Raw genomic sequence first — 25,225 nt, 5'->3', positions numbered from 1 at the left:
TCCCGCCGCAGACGACCACCCGAATCTGACGAAAACTAACAAAAATGACATTCAGTTTGAAAGTCAACAGATGGGCGGAGCGAGCCATGACGTCACGGCACGCTCCGCCCATTTGACACCCTCAGCTGTCAACTGCTACATATTGCAGTCATATATATCAAATGCTTCTATGCTTAAAGTACAGAGGCTATAGAGTAGCGGTTAGAGGTACAGGTTTGTCGCAGGTCAGCTCTATTGATTGAGAAGCCAGCGAACACACATCGTCGATCATTGACTTCCTGATCCTCTCCCTGCAGAGAGCAGTGACTGTCAGTCACCGCTCCCGCAGGGTTTCCCCCCTCCCCTCTCCATTTTCTAGCGCTGACTGGAGGAACAGACAGGGGAGGAGGTGGGCACAGCTTGCTCTGCCTCGAGATTCGTTCCGGCTGCAGCGCTCTCAGCATATAGCGGGTTTTGGGTCACCGAAGGACACAGTACAGTAAATGTCCTCCCATGACCATGAGGATAACTATGAGCAAACAAGGTTGGCCCATGGTTCTCCTTTAAAGCATTAACATAGCAGTGTCAGAAGACAAAATCATTAATGGCACCCTGGTTTCTTTCTACCTTTTTTATAGTTGCCGCTAATGTTTCTGTCATTTTAATATAGTTGATGGTCCAGTCACCTGCTCTGGGTCTAAAGCTGACCCATGGTCTGCTTCAATTGTTACTTGTGAATTGTTATTAGACATGTGTGATTCTGTTAGTTCCGAAACTCGTTTTGGACGAATTTGTCGGAAATTCGGAGATTCGGATGCATCCGAATTCCGAATTAAAGCTAAGACGAATGCAAAAGAATCCGAAGTTCCCGATTTCCCGAAATTCGTTATTAAACGAATTTTGGTGCAGCAAAACGACATTAGGAAAAAAAAATACCACAGTTACCTTCTCCAACACTTCCTTGGTTAAAGTACAGAAGCAATAGTGTAGAGGGTAGTGGACAGGTTTGCCATTGCTAAGGTCGCAGGTTCTAGTCCTGGGTAAGTTAGGGCATAAAGATTTTTTTTCTTTGCTTTTGAATTGGCATTCTCCTATTGACCTAAATGTAATTTCTCATTTTGCTATTGGACAAATTCTGATGCAAAAAATGAAAAAAAAAAAAGCGTGAGGTTTCCCCCCAATTCATACCAGACCCTTTAGGTCTGGTAGGAATGTTAGGAGGGACCCCCCCCTCCTTATAACACAAAAACTGCTACATATTGCAGTCATACATATCAAATGCTTCTATGCTTAAAGTACAGAGGCTATAGAGTAGCGGTTAGAGGTACAGGTTTGCCATTGATTTTTTTCATAAACGAATTTCGGCAGGACTACAGCTAACGAATTTCGGCCGAAACTAATTTAATTTCGGACCCGAAAAACGAAACTAAACTAAACAATTTTTTTTTTTTTCAAAACGAAACGAAACTAAACTCATTTTTATTTTTTTTTCAAAACGAAACTAAACTAAACAAATTTTTTGCTGGTGCACATGTCTATTGGTTATTTCCCGGGGTTTTTTTTTAATAAACATTAGCCATAAACTAGAGTTTGGGCTCATCTTGTGCTGCTGATTGATAATAGTGAATAAGTGTGCAGCAGTATATTAGTGAGCAGGTCTGTGCATGCTAAAGCTATTGTTGCTTTTTCCCCAGTCTTGTGAACATATGACAGGTAAGTGTGAAAGGGCTGAAAAGAAATGCTCCCTGGGGCTGATATATAAAAATTTGGCAACAGGAGAAGTAGAACAGTTGCCTATAGAATCCAGTCCAGTGGTAGCTTTCATATTTTAACCAGCACAAAGAAGTCTATAGTTACCATGAGCAAAAACTCCATGTGTCTTTACTCCATTCTTTTGACTATGAATGACTGATTTTCTTTGCATTTCAGGATCACATGACTCCTTCAGCTTCTACATCGATGAGGCATCTCCAGTTGGACCAGAACAGCCAGAGACTGTCCAGAACTTTGTGTCTGTGTTTGGAACAGTTGCCAAAAAGCTCATGAGAAAGTGGTTGGCCACCCAAACAATGAACTTTACAAACCAAATGGAAGCTGGAATAAGATATTTTGACCTCCGGATTTCCACGAAGCCTAGAGACCCTGATAATGAGTTATATTTTGCTCATGGATTATTTAGTGCCAAAGTTAATGAAGGTCTTGAACAAATTAATGGTTTTTTGAACACTCACCCGAAGGAAGTTGTATTTTTGGACTTCAACCATTTTTATGGGATGCAAAAATACCATCATGAAAACCTGGTCCAGATGCTGAAGGACATATTTGGGAACAAGACATGTCCAGCTATCTTTGCCCAGGAAGTAAGTCTTCATTATCTTTGGGAACGTAACTACCAGATTTTGGTGTTCTACCACAGTCCGGTGGCACTTGAAGTTCCATTTCTCTGGCCTGGGCAGATGATGCCAGCCCCATGGGCTAATACCACGGACACAGAAAAACTAATTCAGTTTCTACAGTCGTCAATTATTGAAAGGAGGAAGAACGGCTCCTTTTTTATTTCTCAGGTGGTATTAACACCAAAGGCTAGTACTGTTGTCAAAGGAGTTACCAGTGGACTAAGGGAAACTATTACAGAACGGTAAGAAAATCCCAAAATGTGTTTACTTTTTTTAAAGATGATCATAAATTGAACTTTAAGATGCCACTTCTGCTTATAAATATATAAATACTGTAACAGAGGAGCTTGAAATTGAGATCTCAGGTTCAGTTGAGCAGTATAGCCCTGCTCTTTTGGGGCTGTTGGGAAAAATAGGACATGAGGTAGGCACTAAAAAGAATCAGTGTAGGTATTTCAGGAACGACTTATCCTGTCATTATGAAAATGGAGTTTAAGCAGCTGATTTTTTGTAATCCAAATGCTCTCCATAACTATCTGTTTAGAGAACTTCCCCTGAAGGAGCATTATAGCTAAACAATATAAGTCTCTTAAATTAGTCCCTTTAGGGAGCATTATACCTAAACTACATAAGTCTCTTAAACCATTTTATGAGAAGAAGCTTATAATAACATTCATGAATAAATGTATGATGGTTTCTAGAGGTTTTCAGAACAGAAGATTTGTAAAACCAATGACGCTTAGAAGGAGCAGTGATTTCCTATGCCGTGCTATCCCGTAGGAGAAAGTGATCAATGATCATTTTGTAGCATTCCTTTAAAGAATTCAAGTTAAATACAAATATTCTCTCATAAAAAGTCACTGCACTTATTCAAAAGGCAGATATAAACACTAAAATAGGCAGAACCCAAAGTGCGTAGGTTTCGAATAGTGATAAGTTTGGGCTTTGCCTGCGTTCGCCCAAGCCTGCTGAAAACTATGACCAGAACTCTCCAACCTAGACAAAACAGTGTGCAGCCACTGTGGTTGTGATGGGGGCATCCCCTTTGTAACGTGTAGCTGTGGGGTGGAGAATTCACCTGCCACAACTTATTGGGCAAGGAGGAAATTGTGTCAAGTCACAGTTATGGGCAGGCTTTGGCGAACTGAGGCAAACTATGTTGACACCAAGCCCAAAACTGGTTCTGAGTACCATAACTTAATCCTGGCATGATGGGTCACATGAATCTCAACAGATCTGTATTACTGAGACCAGACTTAGCAGTTTTGATTCTTTCCGCTACAGACTACTGCATCAGCTGCAGATCAGAATTGGAGTAAAATGTAATCATTGGCAGAGTCACCAAAGGGACCTGCTTTTGATCCACAAGCCATTACCAGCCAAGTAAAAACACATATGCACTTTGTACTGACAGATATAAATGAGAAATGTCTAAAGGTGCCCATACACCTTACAACCATCGCAAGACCATTTGTGCAGCTCTGTGCAGCTGCACAGGCTGCACAAATGGTATTTCCATCCCTGTATGTAATATCCTTAACGGAGCTGATATCGAAATATATGAAGAATATTAAACTCCTATCATCCACTCCCGAATGGCTGGACTTTGTAATATGTGCAATGTTTCTTTATATTAAATTCCCATCATCCCCTGCCTGCAGGCTAAGATTTCAAAGGAGAGTCAAACAATGACTGTCAATGAGAGAAAGCAGGAAATTGATGTTACTTCTATGGCTCCATCTTACATTTTGAGATTTCAGGCACACTTGGTTTTGACAGGCTATGATTATGCATGTTTTTGAAAGTGTGGTTATGACCACATAGAGGAATACATACTGGATTTAAAAATGACACCTTACTTTTCAGACTTATTGGAAGGAAATAAAGGAATGGCTCCACAAGCAAACATTTAAAAAAAAATAACAATAATAGTATTTTTCATGGACCTAAATTGATAAAATAAGTGTAGGGTGGTATATATACTAGCTGGGTGGAAATGTATTTCTCAATTTACAAAAGGCCAAACCAATAATCCCCCAGGTGGAAGTGCTTTCTGCCTTGAAATCTTGAATTGATTTACAGTTAACAATGGAAGGTAATACCCTATTACCCTGTCCCTCATTTGGAGGGATTGTCCTTGTATATCTCTTTCCTCCCCTGTGTGCCTCTTTTTGGTCTTCTGGTGAAACCTCTATTAAAAATGACTATTAAACTAACAAAACTTGCATTTTTCCTTTCATCCAACTTCTAAATTACAGCACTGTAATATTTTCAAAAAACAATAAAAAGTTCCAAAAATTAGTGGTGGAATAAAGTCACTTCCGAGTTTATCCAATTATTTTTGCATATAAATTATTTTTGTGCTCCACATAACTGGGGGCTGGAGGTGTGTCTTTTACTATATACTTTGTGCAAAAAGGTGTCCCTCTGTCTCTGTTGAAATGTATATTTCCCTGAATTTGTATTTTGTAATTTTTAACTCACAAATGCACTTCTTTTGATCTCAATCTGTGGTACACATTTTAGAGGTGGGTAGGAGTAATTAGAAATGCTTGTGAAGATTTTTTTATAACTGAATTTCCTTATACCCTATATGTGTATAGTCAGTGTGCTAAGAAGCAAGTTAAAGTGACACTAAACTCAGGAGTTAAATCTTAAAAATGCATCAGTACCTTAACTATTAACAAAAATGTATCTTCTTTGTGTATCACTCAACTGTAGATCCTCAAATCATCTCTGAATTGGTGCTGACACTGTCCTTCCTTCTGGAGGGTGGCTACTTTTGTTCCCCATGGTCCCTGTGTATGTCACAATGTAGTCACCGCTCCAAGCTCACTCCTGTGATGGGCTACATTCTCAATACAAACTAGTAAACTAAACGTGAAATTGTAGTCCATCCCAGGAGTGAGCTTTGAGCGGTTGCTACTTTACAACGCACACAGGAACCATAGGGAACAAAAGTAGTCACCCTCCATAAGGAAGGACAGTGTCAGCACCAATTCAGAGATGATTTGAGGATCTACAGACAAGTGATACACAATAAGATACATTTTTGTTAATGGTTAAGGTAGCTGAATGTATTTGTAAGATTTAACTTCCGGGTTTGGTGTTGCTTTATGAAAGTAGCTGGTTTTCTTTCCATCACAGCCATGAATGTAGAAGCCTCACAGCTGTGCTGAGGTCTTAGTGACCTTCTTACCTTCTGTTCACTGGGAAGAGGAATCCTCCAGGCAGTCAGAAATATTGCTGTGTCTCTAGATTTTTGCTCTCTTTATTCCAACCGCTGTGTTTACTATAATCAGCTGTTATAGACAGTAGCAGGTTTATTGCATAGTGAGAGCTGGATTTTAATGTAAGGAGCAGGTGAATATATGTAATTAGTTGCCTTTTTCAATAAAGAGTCACAGGAAGTTAAAACATCAGCTGTTTTTTCCATTTAATACATCCAATAAGTATACAGTATATTAGACCTTAATGTCTATCTTTCTGATTTGCTCCATAATCCAGCATGAAACAACTCATGCACTTTGCATTGTGCAAGAGCTTCATGTAATAAAGTCACTGCTGCTCTCTCCTTGTGCAGGGTGACTGGTCTTGCCTCTGCCCCCTCCTGTAGTTTTTGCAGGTAGCCTGTAGTGGGTGGGGCCTGCTGGGTCCCTCCCTCAGCTCTGCTCTCTGCACAGACTATAGGAAGACCAGTGATGATGTTGCTGCTGCATTTAAAAGGCAATATCAGGGTTTCCAAAGTTATATGGTGCACACAGCGTTAATTTCTATTTTTTTGTTGCTATTGAGGAATATATTAAAATTAATGTTTTGGTGCCTGCAATTCCAGGCAAGTAGTGTTGTACAGTGATCACAGCAACTCAGCTTAAACTAAACCTGCTAGGAAAATAAACATTTCCAACCAGCCCGCACTAGGCACTCTGTAGTACTTAAACTTGTCCTAACCCTGTTCTGGGGTTGGTCGCTGCATTGTGCGGAGGCAGGAGGCATGTTGTGTACTTCCTATTATCTAGAACCATCTGGATTTTCACAGAGCTATGGCAGTGACCAGAGCTGAAGCGAAGTAGTGGTAAAGAAGGGTACCTATCACAGGGTGAGAGGGTAATTTGCAGCATACATTCACATTTCTTTACAAGATCAAGTAGTAGGAGTGTACTTCCTGAAGCCTGTGCCCTGTGCTTCCTGTACCCTTCGTCGCCAATCACATTCAAGCTTCCAAGGAAGGTTTGAAACTAATTGGTTGCTATGAAGAACATCTTACTACTGGCAATTTTAAATTAGGCTTTCTGTGTATGAAAGGCAGTAAGGAGGGTATTCCTGCATCACCAGCAGGTGTGTTCCAGAATCACCAGATTACATACAAAAGGGAGTGGGATGGACTGGTGCAGTACAACAATGCCTATAAACAAAACTGAACTCTTAATCAAGTAGAATATGGCCCCTGAATGTATCCCAAGGTCAATTTTTCCAGGGATTTGACTGGAGTGCACATTTGTTTTACCAAGCAGTCAGCATACAAACCACAAGTGCTTTGGGACTAGGCAGGACCTTTTATTGAAGGTGAAAAGCATTGTAAATTCTTATTATTTGTATCTTTTCTGTATGACATCAAAATGTTAGTGACTTGTATGCTGTCTCCTCAGTAAAACAACGTACGATTTTCTTTCTTCCTATGACTCCTCAGAGTGCTGGCTGCATTCAATGGATCAGTACTGATATGCAACTGCACAGCAGGTGTCCACGCTATATGTGCCCCTTGCGGTTAGCAGATTCTGCTACTTAGTAACGAGATCTGTAAACCATTGTGCCGCTGTTAGCCAGTGCTTAGGCTGTCAGTTCTAATATAAAGTGTGCTCGCTTAGTTGATTTAGCAATGACTCCCAAACTAGAGTCTTTAAGCTGTATTTTGTATCAAATTTGTTCCTATAGTTATGACAATATTGGAATTTTCGAACAGAAAATGTTATTGCTTTTTTCAATCTTTGTAGTTTCATCTGTTGAATATAGTGCTGAGAATGAAAATGTTTATTTCCCACAAGTCATATTTCTACAGTCTTTTTCCAGTACAAAAGTCTTTGTATTTTGACTTTTCTGTATGATCTCAAAATATTGGTGACTCCTCAGTAAAAATAAATGGAACTGAACTGGGGCTCTCCCTGTACTGCAAGGTTTAAAGGCTCCTTTAAAACCTAAAAATGGAACTTTAAAAAGCAAACAAAGTACGACCAATGGATGGAGCACTGAAGAGATGTGGTTTCAGTGGACAGGTTGCACTGCAAGGGTAGTTTTTAAACTTCTTCTGAGTTCAGGTTTAAGTTGTTCTGCTAATCTTCAGAGTGTTGGCTGAACAAAAGAGACACTGTCACTTTGCCAAATCAATGTCTGCAGATAGCCCAGAAGATACCCAACCACAGTCTCTTGACACCTCCCTAGATGGGTATTCCAGCATTCTAAGCTTCGTTGTTGGCGGAATTCAGAGCTCAGACTGGGGGATGATGTCATGGGCCCCTCCACGGACAGTGTTAGGGCCTGGTGATCAGGCCTGGGCGCTGTCACATGGGGAAGGTCACATGCTCCCTCAAACCTGGAAGCTCCACTCCATTACCAAGGTAGTGTAGAGAAGCATCATGTGGAGAGGCTCTTCCTTTCCTTGTGGCCGCTCCCCTGAAGCCGCTTCATCTTTTGAATGTGGTTGGGTTAGTATAATTGTCTAGGGGCAGGGGTCTATCTTTAGACACTACCACTTTGCCCTGAATATAGCTGTTGACTTCATCCTTCATCATTTCATGGAACACTTCTGACTGATGGGTTTTTATTTTTAGACTTCTTCTGTATAAAAGACTCAAGATAGGGTCAGCTGTGTAACAAAGTAAAGCTGAAAATCTAATTAACAACCAAAGTCTTCTCCACGTTTTATAAAAGTTATTATTCGGAAGTGTTTCACTCCAGACAGTTCTGGGTTTAAGAGCTTTGGCAATATTGCTTTTCTGTTTCTTGCTCTTACGGTGTCATAGCAGGTTCCATAATTGCTGCTAAACATCGCTGTCGAAAAATATCTAAATTGTTTCCTTCTTTTTTTTTTTCTTTGAAAATAAATCAGCAAACCCTGCAACCTTTGTGCTCAGTTACCCACATCCATGGTAACCGGCTTCATAAAAGCAGATTGAATCCTTCCTATGTAGATTAGAAAGGACCTTTTTCTGCCCAGCTAAAATGTGTACTATTTATGTACATCAGTGATAGTCTGTATAACTGGAGGAACATAAAGTAAATGTCTTGACCATAGCAGATGGTCAGATCATAGCTGTCATCTTTGTAGAGCACAATCAACAAGAACAAATATGGTTCCTGTGGGTGACATCTCTTTTTTCTTCTTATATTGCACATTGACAGAATAGAAGGAACTTAGCTGATATCATGCAGGCACGGCTCTTTGACTTGTGAATATCAATGGCCAATCTGTGGCAGTTTGAGGATAGACAGGAGCAGTGCAATGGATTAGGTCATTTGTAATAGGTCATGTGATCTCCACTCAGCTGTCATTTGTAATAGGTCGTGTGATCTCCCCTCAGCTGTCATTTGTAATAAGCCGTGTTATTTCCCCTCAGCTGTCATTTGTAATAGGTCATGTGATCTCCCCACAGCTGTCATTTGTTAAAGGTCATGCGTTCTCTGCTCATGTAGCAGTAAAACGATGGTCTAGTTGAGTGGAAAAATCATGTCAAGTTCTGTGAGAACTCAGATTTCTCAACTCCTGTTCTTCTTGGTAGAAGCTGAAAGATCTGTGTTTGGCCACTGTATAAGAAATGATTATAGAACACTTTACACTTGGCGGCACAATTATGAAATATTCAGTAGAGCTTCAGAAATATGGCTGGTTTAAGATGTGGGAATGATTGGTTCAAATATATAAGATCCTATAGCTGAACTCCAGGCAGATATATGTAAGAGTCAGTTTATAATCATGAAAAGTTCAGTGGCGCACAACAACTACTCATAATTCATCTTTTACTGATCTGATTGTACTTCAAAGAAAGCTGATTGGATACTATCGGTGACTGCACTTTACATATTGCATATCCTTCTTGACCTGCTCTTTTGAATTAGAATGCATTCCGCATGTGTTTGGAATGCTTTAGTGTCTTGTGTTTTTATAGTGCACTCTTTTAGGTTTTGGTTGATGATGATATTAACACTGTGACAATAAATAGTATATGAAAATAGCTTTTTTTTTTTTTTTTCTAATCATACCCTTGTGGATCAAAACTGTCCCCTTTTGGCTAGCAAAATTAAAGGGAAAGATGACCAGCCATGGGTTAAAAACTATTTTTAGGCTTGAAAATCTTTGTACAAAAATGTTTCTTCTTAAGTTTTAGAAAGTAGGGATGAAAGTTCAGGGGTCCTGTCTCACCATCAGGAGTGTGTTCCAGCGCGTTCGGCCTCTGGAACGCAACCTGACCAGCTCAGTTTCTTTGGGGCAGAAGGGGGCGTAGTGGTGCATTGTACTCAATGGCACTGCAACCACGCCTCCCGCCCACGGTGCGATCGCCAGCACCCGCATGCCAGTGTGATTTGCAAAAAAATGCTGCAAACACTATTTTTTGCAGATCAGACTGGACCGGAACGCAGCTACTAATGTGCCACGCGTTCCGGTGCTGGCGCTGTGCACCGTGGGTTCAATGAGTTCAATGCACCTCCACACCCCCTAAAAAACTGAGCCGTACGGGTTGCGTTACAGTGCGCTCCAGAGGCCGAATGCACTGGAACACACTCTTGATGGAGTGACTGGGCCCTAAGCAAAGCTACAGCCCAAACTCATAACCCTAAAGCGGACCTTTATCTTCTATGCGTGCTGATATGAAATTATATTACGTTCGTTAGTTTAAAAAAAAAATTTTTGCTTTTACTTACAATTATTTTTTTTCCACTTCCTGGTTCTCTTGGGCATTAGTGATGCAATGTGCCCTAGCGTTGCATCCTGGGAAGGTTACACCAGCAGAGCATTGGTGGGAAATCTCATCTGTAATCTCACGAAGATACATCTTATGTCATTTTAAAAATAAGGGTAACGTTCCTACTCCACATGTATGTCCTGTCTCGCTGTTATAGCTGCAAGCTTCCTCTTGAGCACAATTAAATACACTTTTCCCCCTGAAAGGATAGTAATGGTACACTGTAGTCAATGACTGTCATCAGAAGGATGAGTAGTAAAGCCCCCACCCCCCCTCCACCCCCCATTACATGCTAATTGGACAATTAGGGAATACAGACAGCACATTGATGAAGTCAACCCTGTGTGCTTCCCTCCTGAAGTCATGTTCACAGTGTTACACAGCTCTGTGCAAAGCAAAGACGCACTGATTGGTTTTGAGTGCTGTGTTTCCCTCTCCTAGTCAGTGCTCATGTGCAGGGAAATACAGAAAGTGTTATAAAGATAGGTTCATGTACTTAGACTAGCTGCATTTCATGTATGTAAAATATGTTTTTATGTAAAGTATGTTTTATGTTTTTACTACCAATACTACTACCTACTCAGGGGTGTCCTTAGACCCTTAGGTGGTGGTGCTGATCGGCGCACGAGACAAGACCGGCAGGGGCGGATGGATGCTGGGGGTGCACGACAAAACCGTGGGGTGGTGTGACCTCTGACGTCCCACTCAGCTTATTGATGTCACTGGCTTCCATGAGCTGGGCAGGACATCGGCAGGAAAGTGGGCAGCAGGTACCCCTGCAGCCTCCCCCCCCACGTAACCCAATGAGAGGCTGCCTCATTATAGGGATGGCTTTTTACTTACTACTAAACTAACTGCATTCACAGATTTAAGTACTTGGCATGACATTTAATATTCTTTTTCTATGAATATAAAAGTGGACTAAAGGTATTCTATTGTTTGCCTGAAGTCCTGCTTTTTATGTAAATCCTACAGAAGACAAACACATTCTACTGCTACAGGGGAAAGCTCCGTAGGACCTGCAGACAGTCAGTACAATGAAGGATGTAATCAGACAACAGTGATTGTGGAGACATGTAACACATACATACAGGCGGGGCACAGGGGGAATTATTCAGTAAAACAAGACATCAAATAATTGCTCATCAGTCGCTTAATTCATCTCCCCCATCCAGACATCTTCAATTCTTGTTTTAATAGGGGGCAGTGACTTGAGATGTTGAACGTTTTAGACAGCAGCTCTTCGGTCCTTTGTGTGCGGAGATGAAGAGGGGGTTAATTCAAACACATTAACGGCAGAAATTGCATTGCGTTCGGTCTGAAGGAAACAGAAAAGATTCTGCATTGATTTTTTTTCATTCTGCGTTATTTTATACGGTGAACTAATCTGGACTTCTTCAGAACCTAATCTAAAATAAAAGTCCAGCTTGCTTTGGAAGTTAGATAGCAAAAAAAAAATCATTTCTTTTGATTTCTTTTTTTTCTATTTATTCTGATTTGCTGTTTTTTATTTTATTTCTTGAGCTAGTAACTGATTAGCTGCTTTGGATGGACATCACATTCTGTAATTGAAGGGAAGCTGTAGTATACTTTCAGTGAGTACCTGCTTTGAGCTATCTCTCCTTGAAGGTAATTTCACTTGCATTCTGTAACATATTTTTACTATTACATACAGTTACATGTTTTTACCATGTACAGTGGGGAGATTTGCAGTTTCTACCCTGAGTGGCTATACTATGTGAGGATCTTATTCCCTTCCTCTCTATGCAGCACCTGAGTAGCCAATGGGCAGCTTAGTGGTTGCCTGGTCTGCCTTGTAGCACTGGGGGTGCCTGAATTGAATACTGGTTAAAACCCTATCTGCAAGGAGTTTGCTTGTTCTCCCTGTGCTTGCCTGGGCTTCCTCCCACACTACAAATACACACTGGAAGGTTAATTGATTTCCTGTCTAAATTGGCCCTCATATGTGTGTGGATTATGGACCTTAGATTGTAAGCTCCTTGAGGGCAGGGGCGGATGTGAATGTACACTGTGTAAATTGTTGACGCTATATAAACACCTGCAATAAATAAATTACAGCCAGACCAGAGCTCTGTAACATGGGGGTGAAGGGGAGCCCCTACCCCGTGTAAGCTCCAACACTGAGATAATACAGGGCATTATACTTGGGGGATCCATCAGGCAAACGGGAAAGTGGGAGAAAAAAATGGATTTTCATAAAAAATGGTTTTACCCTATGGAGCTTGTCTCTTTTTTCCCCCCTTATTTGAGAATACTGTGGAGCTGATGTTTCATCAAGAGGACCACTGAGAAGAGGTTGTCCATTGGCTTGGCCAAAGCGCATATGATCTACTTGGGGAGTAATCATACCATGTCCTCAATTATTTACAAACACTCAGCGATCACTGATCGCTGAGTGTTTGTAACTTGCTCTTCTCTCTGACACGCTGTCACAGGAGGCTGATCGGGTGGTGTAGAGAGGAAAGCCCAGCCTCCTGTGACAGCGCTGTCTCCGCCCACACACTGCTCTGCCGGACTGTGATAGGCGGCAGAGCGGTGTGGGAGAAGACGCCGGCCGCTCACAGCGCACTCCACCGCAGCGCTCGGCCGGCTGTCACTTTCTCTTCTCCCCGCTGGAACACAGAGCAACGCCCAGCGGGGAGGAAAGAAATCAGGGATGCGCCGATGTATCGGCAGGAAAATGGCACTTTCGGCATTATGCCAAAAGTTCAATTTTTGGCCGATATGTTTCGGCGGCCGATATATATCGGTGCATCCCTAGTTATAACCCTCTTTTAGGCACCATTCACGTTTCAGCAAATTTTAAAAGGGCGGTTTTGGGCGTTTTTAATTGCGTTTCAGCGCTGAAGCGCAATTAAAAACACCAAAAAACGTGCTGATCAGAGCGTTTCCATTCAAATCTATATGGAATCCGCGGGAGCATTTCTGGTGGCAGGCAGTTCAGATAGCGCGGAGTCGCACGATCGCATGAATGGTCCTCATAGGAATGTATGGGATCGTTCATGTTGGTAGTTCAGCGCGGAGGAATCCGCGCAACTGAACCGCCCAGGTGTGAACGGGGCCTTATTCTAGCCAAAACCAAAAAAAGGTTTTGGCTTCAGTTCTACTTTAAGGCACTAGGCATTGAGTCATTCCATAGGAAGGTGGCTGTGCAGTCTCTGAAGCTGTAGACACAAGAATCCTCCCTTGTTTTATTAGTTATACCGAGCCTTTAACAGATATAAATGTTGGTGGATGAGTAAACACGCCAGGAAGACCACATAGAGACATACCTCAGCAAATCAATTTTCTGGTGCAAGTGACATGTCAGCCTCTGTGTGGCTGTTTACATTTTTCTCTCCAGCATGAGAAGTGTCACTGTGCCTCCACATTTCCTTCTTTTGCAGACAGTTTTTATTTTCTTCGCCTTCTATCCTGGAGATCAGTGTGCATTCCGTGTATATTTTACTCTTCTAAATGTGACTGTAACTAAAAATAAATGTCAGGATAATGTCACAAGTATAGGCAGTATAAAGAAGCTGCGGCAGAAACATAAGATTATCTTCTACAGTAAACTCCCCATTATCCGGCACTCTCAAGCAACCGACAAAATAAAATCATATATTGTGTCATCATATTATGTCCTCCATTTTTTTTTTTTGCCAGTGTCTTGATGCAAATTGCAATAGTCAATAGCAGGCTAGCTATTGTACCTGCCCACTGAGCAGAGGAGCAGACTTTCTCACTCAGGTCCGCTCCTCTGCTTGGTGGGCGGGGTTCCAATAGCCATCCTGCTATTGGCTATTGCAATCAGTCCCCTTTGCATCAAAGGGTCCATAATGTAAATCCACTGGGATTCTCGTTTGTTTATTTCCATCTCCAGTTTACATTTAATGTATTAATGTCTGCGCATTCATTATGAGTTCCTCTGGGTTCTTTCCATGATATTTAGCGAAACCTAAGGAAAGATTATGTGACACCAAAACATTTATAATATTATAAACTAGGGATGCATAAAAAAATGGTATATGGACAGAATGCAGATAGTGCAAAAATATAAAAAAATGCAGTGCATCCCCCGCTGTGCGCCGGCAGCAAGCTTTGGTCTGTGTCCCCCTCCGATCCCCACTGCTCTCACACGCAGAGGCAATGGGGATCAGAGGGGACACAGAGCTGATCCAGCTGGTGGCACCCAGTGGGGAGGAGAGACCTGTCAGGAGGCTGAGCAGAGCGGTGCGGGGAGGGAAGCTCAGCCCCGGTGACAGGCGGGATGGTACGGAGAAGTCAATACTGATCACTCAGTCTCTGTAAATAACTGAGGACATAGTGATTACTATGTCCCAAGTAATGAAAGAACAGGAAGTGCTATACATCACTTCCTGTTCATTTATAGTAAATATTTAATATCTGCTCACTTTATGAATGAACAGGAAGCAGTTCAGTACAGAGGCTTCCTGTCCATTCATGACTGGGTTAATTGTAAATATTTACTATCTCCAGATGGTGAATGAATAGGAAACCTCTGTACTGAGAGCTTCCTGTTTATTGAGTGCTGGAGCTGCAGAAAAAGAGATTGTGTCACTGATCTTTTTTGCTATTTTAAAAGTGAAATATCATGGGTCTGTCTGTTTCGACCTCTATTACCCGCAAGCTCCTGATAGTAAGGTAAAAAAAAAAATTATTTAAAAAAATTATTTAAAAAATCATTTTAAAATGTTTTAAAAGGTTGGAAAAAAGTCATTTTCAGTTTCTGGCTGACAAATTTTGAGATTTCAGATTGAGTCTAAAAATTTATTTTTCGGTGCATCCCTATTATAAACATGTTCAGCCATCCTGACATGCAGTTCCCTCATAGTACATGTACAGAGCTTCCAAGCTGTAATGGGCTTCAGCACAATGGAGGTACCACAAGGAAACTCTTTGTATATATTGGTGGAGTTTTCTGAGCTTGTAAACCCCAAAAGATTACTTCAATTAGCAGTTAGCAGTGGTTGCTCATGTATCAGGAGTCCTTTAAGGTGGGCCTTTAGTCTAACTTATTTTAAAGGAGTTGTAAAGTCCCAGCATATCCTATCCTGTTATAACATCAGCATTGTAATAGAAATACATACTACAGTTGTCTTTTATAATGCAATCAAAGCTTACTAGAAGAAAATCAATTTTGTATAGTGAGAACTGCCTTCCGTCTGCCAATCAATTTCAACAACTTTCTGGATTCCCAGTGTGCTATGTATCTTTTTCCCTGCTGCTTGATGTGATGCAATTTCGATTTCTCAAGACTACATATACCATGATGCAATGATAGTGTTACATTGTTGAGACGTTGTGTTGTAGTTCAGATGGCAGGCTTAGTTAGAGTGGTGACACAAAGACACTACACACTCATACCAGCGCTCGGGCCTAGCAGTTGGGTAGTTGGTGGGGCAGGTGCAGTGTCTGGGGCTGGATGCAGGAGGTACCTCTCATGGCGTATTAGCAGTAAGTAAAAGAGGTAAGTAAATGCTCTTTATTCACTTCCCCCTCCCTTTTAGGTTGTAAGCCCTCAGGGGCAGAGCCCTCCTTACCATCTTGTCTTGAATTGTATTGTGATTGTAATGTCTTCCTTATATTGTAAAGCGCTGCACAAACTGTTGGCACTATATAAATGCTGTATGATAATAATATAATTATAATATGCTCCACAGAGTGGATGAGAAGCAACAGAATTTGCTATGGCAAAAAGATCTCAGTGTTGGAGTATCCATCAACTATAATAAGCCAAGGAGAGTTGTAGCCCACCAGGGAGCAGCTATAACTAAAATGACACTTTGGGTGTACTTACCCCTGATGTACACAGCATATTATTTCATTATTTCTGTATTTGGAACTTAAGCCACCAAGCCTTCTCTGCTTATGCCGACAAGAAAAATAATTGTTATATTTATGCATCGTGTGCTCCGACAGTTCTCATACCATTGTTGCACAAAAGTGCCTTTGAACAAGTTTCAGAACTGCTCTCTTCTTAAAGGTTATTTATAGAACTTTCTATAAAATGTATTCAGAGGCATCTGGATGCATCCTGACAGCTTTGCTCATGTTTTGTTCCAAAAGTACCAATATAGCGAAACAAAAAAGCTTTTCATTTCACGGTGTGATTAGCTGGCAAAGTTTATGCCAAGTTAGAATTTGGCAGAAGTATTCTCTAGAGCACGCGTGTAAACAGAAATTGCAGAAGGCTGTTTAAATCCATTTTAAAAGCAAGTGCGTCTAATAGGTTAAATCTTTCTAAATTGCATTTCATGGAACACAGCGTTGCCTTCTTAAAAAAAAAAGGTATAAAAGTTCCAAAAAAACAAAGGTATTGTAGATAGTTTCCACACCTCTACACCCCATATGGACCAGAGCAATCCATACATTTCGGCTATGAGCCTATTGATATTTAAGTAATACATTCTGTATATCTCTTTTTAGGGACAAGTGAGGTTTTACTTTTGGCATTTTTTAATTTGCTATATTTCCTATATTTGTATTCTAACAAAAACATATAATTAAAATATGTTTCTTACCTAGTTTGACCAGTATTATCTGTAAAACAATTTTAATGTTATTCTATGACTCAAAATGACAATACAACTTTGTTTGTGATACAAATCATGGAAAATCTATTTCAAAAAATGAAATAAGGGGTTCTTGTATGTGTATTTTTGGAATGATACTCTACAAAAACAAAATAATTAAAAAAAGAACAAAAATGAAAAAAAAAAGATTAAATATGTATGAATTATTTTTACTCTGCAAAAATTAGCTAAAAGGTGTTAAAGTTATATTAAAGTCAAAATGTTTTAAGCTATTTGAAATGCCGATTAAACCACTTACAATGAATTCTGCTCTTTGATGTTTAAAAGTTTTAGCTTCCTGCAGAATCAGCTGGTCCCCTGAGCACTGGCCCTGATATCCTGTTTTAGGGCGTCTCCTTTCCCTTGCAGGGTCCTATGGAGATACATACAGGCACAGAAAGACAAGACACTGCCCTCCTCCCTGATTCCCCCCCTTCTCCCTTCCTACCATCTCCAAGCTAGTAGATGTGCAAGCTTGTGATCTTGCACTGGACAGGAAGTTCAGGGAAGTGGAGCTGAGAGAGTATGGCTTGTATATACTGTATGTTTGATCTGGATTGCGTATTAAAAATAAGTTTGATCATTTATTATTACTTCAATTATGGCTGATTAAGGTTACTTAACGGTGAGGGTTAATAAGGGGTTAAATATTTTTATTGGACTATATATACACTATATATATTTTTTTTTCCATTTGCAAGGTTACTTTAACTGACATTATCAGTTATCAAAGTACGTTGCATATTATAGAACAAATTAAAATACATTGCAACAATAATATTGGTACAATATATTTGTAAGTGCCTAAGTTGACACATTTGCGGGGCCACACCCTCTTCCTCGGAACCTCTGGCCCCGGAAACGCGTCAACTTAGGCATACTGTGCTGGTATACAGAAGTACTATCTGTGCAGCTCTCACATGCTGTTTTTTTGCTTTTTGCTAAAATGAGGATCAACCTCTGATTTTGAAGGCTCATTGTCACCTACTCTTTTGTGCGTATTATTCTACTTTTGCCGTTTGTCTAATAAAAATGTATCTACACTAGGGAAGGCGCCCCTTGTTTTTGTTTTTTCCATGGTTAAAATGCTGTTGATAGAATATGTTACTTGCACTTATGTATATGCATATATCCATTTGTTGCAATCATGTAAGAACAATGCATAGTAACAGAAAATGTGATTATATTTGTCTATTTAAATTAGGTTGTGTTGTTTCATTTTAATTGTGCGCCTTGTGGTGTGACAGTTTTACTGCACATGACATGTCTGATGTCAGCAAATTCTGGTCTTGAATTATGGAATTCAGAACAAAAAAAAAACTGTTTCCATGACCACCATAAGGGCTCAGAAATCAGAATCCAGCAGCCGTAATGACAGCTGAACAGAGAAACAGAAGCAGCTTTTTATATCTTGTTCAATGTCTCCATATATACTGTGTATATATACAGTGTATATATATGTATTCATTTCAAAAACAAAATAGATACAATTCGAGATCAGATCGCCACTGTCCAATCATTTCAAGTCAAATTTTGACCCTGTCACCACAGAGCAGGTTACTAAGCTTCTTTCTGACACCCACCTCACCACTTGCCCCCTAGACCCTGTTCCCTCAAAACTACTTTGGTCACCCTCTTGCTCTATCCTAGTCTCTCTTACTCACATTTTCAATCTTTCCCTCTCTACTGGAATCTTTCCTACCCCTCTCAAATAATAGAGTAGCTCATGTATGAAAATTGCACACACTCAACGAATGCTGCATAGTTTTTAAGATCTTTATAGTCATTGTGCCTAAAATAATAATGACATCTGAAGTCTTTGAAAACATATTCCTGAGGCTACTTAAAGTGAAGCTGACCTGGCCTAAATCATTTTAAAAGCAGCAACAGTGCTGACATTCGGGGGGCTTGTGGTGCCAGCAAGTACCAGTCTTAGAAATATTTTTAAAAATAAATTCTAATCATATATTTTATAAAATATAATTTGTGCCCAAGCATTTTGTAAGGTCAGGTACCAATGGTGGTAGAAAACAAAGATCACCAGCACTCGGATAATAATGTTCAGAATTTGGTGTTCATTTATTCAAACACGTCATCACAAATGTCACATAGCCAATGCTTTGGTGCCGCACATGGTCCCTTCATCAAGGAAAGTTAGTGACAAACACTACCTGTACCGATGTTGGACGAGAAGACCTGGCTTGTAATTGGTGTTCTATTTAATTCGTATGGTGAGCATTAGAAAATCGGTGAGGAATGGCACTTGTAAGAATCCTGGCTTTACAGTAATCACAGTACAGATTCACAGTAATCATAAGAAATGCTAACAGTGGGAAGTCCTGCTGACTCAACAAAAGACGATTACTTAGTCGACTTCCGTTTAAGGAGCCAGGCTGAAAATTGTTGGCTGAACATTCACTGCAGTCAATCAACGTCACTGTAATAATGAAGTAACCGACACTGTAATAAATGAAGAGTGGAGATCCACAATATTACAGCTACTCGATACTTACTGGTTCTCTCTTTAACATTTTTTATAATTGCACTTATAGTGCAGAGTGTTTGACGGAACTTGTTCAGCAGTAAAAAATTATCTACCCAGCCTGCGGGAATTGATGAGTTTTAGAGACTGTTGCCACTAGAAACCCTTAATAATAAAAATAAATGACATCATTTGGATAACACAACTATCCAACCCTCCCCTCATGCCAAGGTCCTAGGTATCATCCTTGACTCGGACCTCACCTTTCTTCCCCACATCCAATCGCAATCCAAATCCTGCCGCCTTCACCTTCATAACATCTCCAAAATACGCCCCTTCCTCACCAATGACACCACAAAACTACTCATACACTCCCTTGTTATCTCTCGTCTTGACTATTGTAACTCCCTCCTCATTGGCCTTCCAGTACACAGGATATCCCCCCTTCAGTCTATCATGAATGCAGCTGCCAGACTCATTCACCTTACCAACCGCTCAGTGTCTGCATCCCCCCTCTGCCAATCCCTCCACTGGCTTCCACTCGCCCAGAGGATAAAATTCTAAATATTAACAGTCACCTATAAAGCCATCCACAACTCCATCCCCGGATATATCTCAGACCTTGTCTCAAAGTATCACCCTAACCGTCCCCTCCGCTCATCCATTGACCTCCTGCTTTCCAGCTCCCTTGTCCACTCCTCCCATGCTCGCCTCCAGGACTTCTCTAGAGTCTCTCCCATCCTCTGGAACTCTTTACCCCAACCTGTCCGTCTATCTCCCACCTTGACTGCCTTTAGGCGTTCCCTAAAGACTCATCTCTTCACGGAAGCCTATCCCACCGCAACCTAACCACTGAACCTTCACATTCTCACATAATTCATTCCCACAGCTACCTCATGTATCATTTCCCCCTCCTCTTTTAGATTGTAAGCCCTCAGGGGCAGGGCCCTCCTTACCATCTTGAATTGTATTGTAACTGTAATGTCTTCCTTATATTGTAAAGCGCTGTGCAAACTGTTGGCGCTATATAAATACTATGTAATAATAATAATGGAGCATTGTCATAGTCAGCTTCCATCCTGCATATATTTACATTCATTGTCCCCCAACAGCACCTTCTTGTGTTTAAATAAACAGCACTGCGTTGTAAATATGTGAACAATAAATCACCTCTAATAATTGTGAGAATGTATACTTCATGTAATACTTCCAATACTATGAATCGTAAATCCTTGTTATAATCAAAAAAGCTATGTTGAATATTTTGCTTCAACCAATAATACACGTAAAATATATACATTGTGACGTGTCCTTTTAAAATAATAATAATAATAAGTGTTAAAAGAGAACTATGGGGTAAGTGTTTTTCCCCATAGTTCTTTTCAGGGTCACGGGAGCACATATACTAAGCTACTCCCGTGACCCAAAGCTCAGTATATCGCAGGCTATTACGGGATTTACTGAGAGCGCTGCAGCCGGGACGGATCCCGACAATACTGCCAAGATCCACCCAGCTGCGTGAGTGACAGCAGGCTCTGCCTATCTAGAGGCAGAGCCAGCTGTGCCCGCCCCCTCCCCCATTTATTCCTCCACTCAGCTCTAGAAGAATCCCTGCAGGAAGCCGTGACTGACAGTCACCACTCACTGCAGTGGGACGATCGGAAATCGAGCAGATCGACGGCATGTTTCTGCTCACTTCCCGATCAATAGAGCCAATGTGTGACAGCTTCTTTGTCACAGGTTGGCTCTAACTATGAGGATGAGTGGAAATCAGGCTGTCAGGGGAGGCAGGTGAGGCAGAACCTCATCTAGAATTATGGAGGAAAAAGCTGTCAGCTTCATGTCTGAAGCTGACAGCTTTTTCTCCATTCAGATCGTCATCTAACATGTTACACAGCACGGAAATCCTCCCCGCTGTGTAACCTGTCATGGATGGAGCGCCTCAGCACTGAGGAGCAAGTGAGGGATAGGGAGGCTCCTCCATGTCTCCTCCTTTCCTGTCTCCTCCTTTACACTAGCTTTGGGACGGGTTGGGGTGGGGCTTCGGCAGGCGGGGCTTCAGTTCGTGGGGAGGTTTTGATCGGCGGGGCTTTGGCCGGAGGAGGCGGGGTGGAACGTGCTAAGGGGCAAGGCTGGGAAATGCCTCACCCGCAGCAAGAAGTACCGCACGTCACTGGTGGAAATCACTCTCCTCATAGTTCTTCATAGTTCTAATTAAATAGTCTTATTAGTGAAAGATTCCACTATACATTTCAATGTGTAGTTTTCTTTTCTTCAGCTGGCCACACACCTTACAATGATTGTACAATTTTTTTTGTCCCATCATCGCACCCTTGTTCAATTTCCGCCTAAATAGCACATCATGCACAGACCAATGTAGATTTCGATAATCGTTCATCAGCAATGCTAACTGGACAAATTTAGTTGATCGACAGCAGATTTTAGTTTTGTGATTTTTTTCGTACGAAAATGCCACTAATTCATCGATTTTCCTACAATTCTTAAAAAAGTTTTCTAGCCTGCCTGATAGATGAAATTCGGCCAGTTGTACAGTATGAATACCTTTATCCTCCACCGAGGTTTTCCTTCTTAGAAAACACCTGTGATTTTTTCCACCATGTCTAATCACCATATTTCCGCCTTCACCAGCTGTTGTTGATCACCTTGTTACAGGTCGACCAAAAGCACTTGTTTCTTAAACTCCTTCCGACAATTTGCTCCTTTGGCTTCGGATGCGGAGGCTCGTTGCCTCTGAAACAACATGAAAATTAGTTTCCTTTGACAAAACGAATTCAAAGTTTTTTCATTTTCATTTGTTTCGTTTTGAAACAAATTTTTTGGGGCTGGGGAAATTAACGATTAATTACCCGATTAATCGTTAACATTTTTGATCTATTAAAATTCTTTTGATCAATAATGAAAACATTCACCTCTCCGCCAGCTTCCGGGTCTTCCGGGAGTCCCGTCAGAGATCCGGTGACGTCAAGGACATCACCGGACTCCTCCCCCCTTCCCCAAGTAGCTCCGTCGGCTAACGAAGGGAAGGGGGAGGAGTCAGGTGACATCGATGTCCGTGATGTCACTGGACTCCTCCCCCCTTCCCTTCGTTAGCCGACGGAGCCACTTGGGCCGGTGATCTGTCGACACTTATAGAGTTCTGCGACTGCCTGACTTCCGGTTTTGTTACAACTAAGAGGTTTGCCCAAGAAACTTGTTCTGCACGAGCGCCAGCCAAGGCATTGGCCTATACACATACAGCACAGCAATGAAGTAATAAAATGAACTAGGATCACACTAATCCAGCACTTTATTATTCTGAGTTGCCCCACTCAAGCGGCGGCCATGCGTGCTGGATTAGTGTGATCCTAGTTAATTTTATTACTTCATTGCTGTGTTGTATGTGTATAGGCCAATGTAGTTGGATCTGTATATGCATCCTAATTAATCGAAATTAATCGATAAAAAAATTTTGATTAATAGAACACGAACATTTTAATCAGTACCAGTCCTATAATTTTTTTGTTGTGTACATGCCTAATGGCTATTGCTGTCTCCCTCCATGGCTCTCCCCCTTCACCTCCCATATTTTACCACCGTTACTCAAGAAAACATACGAGTACTTCCCAATGTGCAGTATTTAAAACATTTATTGATTAAAAACAGCCGCACTTACATAACAAATTACGATCTTGCGCCTTGTGTGATATCCAACAACAGCTGGTGAGTGCGGATATATGGTGATTAGACACAGTGGAGTGTTGAAAATCACAGGAATGAATAGTGGAATCTTTCACTAATAAGACTATTTCATGAACACTTAATATTATTATTGTAAAAGGAAACATCACAATATATATATATTGTGTGTATTATTGGTTGAAGCAAAATATTGAATGTGTTACCGTAGGTTACGCCCAATGTACATTTGGTAGGCAGTGTACAGAAAGGAGGATATATGAGGCATTGTTAGCAAGCCATGTGCTCTCTTTTTAACTGGAACACAAGGGCATTCAGTATGAACAGGCGAGAGGCTGAGAGGTAAAACTCCACCACACTTGTACATTGTCTTGTAAATATTGTTTTGTGTGTTATTTGTAAATATGTAACCCTACCAATAAATGTATATTGCTGATGGAACTACTTCTTTTGTCTAAGAATCCTCAGATCTAGGGGTGTTTATGTGAATATTATTGTAGTCATTGGAATATATTTACATATCCATTTCACCTGGGTAATAAATGTAGGTTTTTGATTATAACAAGGATTTACAATTTATAGTATTGGAAGTATTACATGAAGTATATATTCACACAATTATTAGAGGTTATTTAAACAGTTTGGAGTAGTGTGCACATCGTTATTTTTGGCACAGCAGCTAAGACACTTTAGTTTAATGACAACTGTAGCACAGTGGTTTAAAAAAGTTTAGCACCTTCTAGTGGTGGATGGTAGAGGCCACCCACACAGGGGAAGACCATGGAGAATGACTAGAAGTGTGCTCCATTAGTCATGTGCTTCCATTCACCTTTTGTAGTCTACTGTTAACAATTTATGATATTATAGAGTGTATATATTTTAATAAGTGACCTTCAGTTGAGTTTAGGCACAGAAGAGGCGATTGTGGCTCATAAAGGTAATGCCAGACATCTTATGGTGTTTATTGTTAGTCCCGACTTGTAATTTTAAAGGTATCAAACAAAATACAGATTCCCTTTTAAACAAATGTTGAGATAGATGTGACAGATTTGAATGCCACTCAGCCTCTAAAAAACGAAAACAATTTGTATTAGATTTACCAGCAGCTATGTAATACCTGGAAAATACCCGGAATGATTTGTCAGCTGGAGGAAAAAATGCCCTGAGGTTGGTGGGAGCAAAAAAATCAGCCTCCCCTTAACATTCAGACTCCAGATCTGTCCACCTCCCTCTTAATTGTTAGACTGCAGATTAGTCCCCTTTAAGACTTCTCTTTAGAACCCAGATCAGTCCCTCTTAATATTTACACACCAATTACACCCCTTCACACTCAGACCTCAGGTCCAGCCCCCCCTTAACATTCATACCCCAGATCAGATCCTCCTTAACACTCAGACCTCAGATCAGTCTCCCACAACATTCAGACCACAGATTGATCCACTTTTAATAGTCAGACCTCAGATCAGTCTCCCTTAACTTTTAGACCCGGGATCTGAGCCCCCTTAACACTTAGACCAAAGAGCAGTCTAATTTAACATTCAGACCCAAGACTATCCCCCCCACCCCCAATATGTAGACGATAATTCAGTCTCTCTTAACAATCAGACCTCAGATTACACCCCCTTAACACTCAGACCTCAGGTCAGATCCCTCTTTACCCAGATCAGTCTCTCTTAACATTTGTACCTCAGATCAGATCCCCCTTAACACTCAAATGTCAGATCAGCCGCCCCCCTCCCCCCCAACATTCAGACCTCAGATCACCCCTTTTCAGACCTCAGATCAGCCCCCCTTAACTTTCAAACCCCACATCAGCACCCTCTTTTTCACACCCCTTAACACTTTCAGACCTGAGACCAGGGTGGTGCTTAACAGCACACTAGGGAAGTCTAAGATTTCCATTGCAGCTCTGTTATGTTTAGGGCCGGATTTCTCACAAGGCCAACCAAGGCCCGTCTTCTGGAGCAGCAGGGGTGTGGAATTCCTATATCCCGACGCCCATGACATGCAGTTCCAGACGCCAGGCAGGTAGTTGTTTTCTACATTTAGCCCTGCTTTTGGCAAGCAGGGTTAAAAGTACAGAGGGGAAGCCGCCGCTTGTTTTATACAAGTGACCTC

The 25,225-nt window shown here is 41.1% G+C and overlaps 1 protein-coding gene and 1 long non-coding RNA gene across 2 annotated transcripts in view; one reads left to right on the top strand and one right to left on the bottom strand.

Moving 5' to 3' along the window:
* Positions 1-3,291, bottom strand: part of LOC108796903 — a 16,056-nt gene extending 12,765 nt beyond the window's left edge. The window contains exons 1-2 of the long non-coding RNA XR_001941838.1: positions 3,282-3,291; positions 1,511-1,514 (exon numbers count right to left, since the gene is read on the bottom strand). This is a non-coding gene — a long non-coding RNA (uncharacterized LOC108796903). The remainder of the gene's footprint in view (positions 1-1,510; positions 1,515-3,281) is intronic.
* Positions 1-25,225, top strand: part of PLCXD3 (phosphatidylinositol specific phospholipase C X domain containing 3) — a 96,334-nt gene that overhangs the window by 58,174 nt on the left and 12,935 nt on the right. Inside the window, exon 2 of the mRNA XM_018568459.1 lies at positions 1,909-2,617. Coding sequence (XP_018423961.1) covers positions 1,909-2,617 — 709 coding nt within the window. The remainder of the gene's footprint in view (positions 1-1,908; positions 2,618-25,225) is intronic.

The sequence above is a fragment of the Nanorana parkeri genome, unplaced genomic scaffold (assembly GCF_000935625.1).
Source record: "Nanorana parkeri isolate BGI_ZX_2015 unplaced genomic scaffold, ASM93562v1 scaffold1191, whole genome shotgun sequence".
Lineage (NCBI taxonomy): Eukaryota > Metazoa > Chordata > Amphibia > Anura > Dicroglossidae > Nanorana > Nanorana parkeri.
This window is presented reverse-complemented; position numbering and strand designations above follow the sequence as displayed.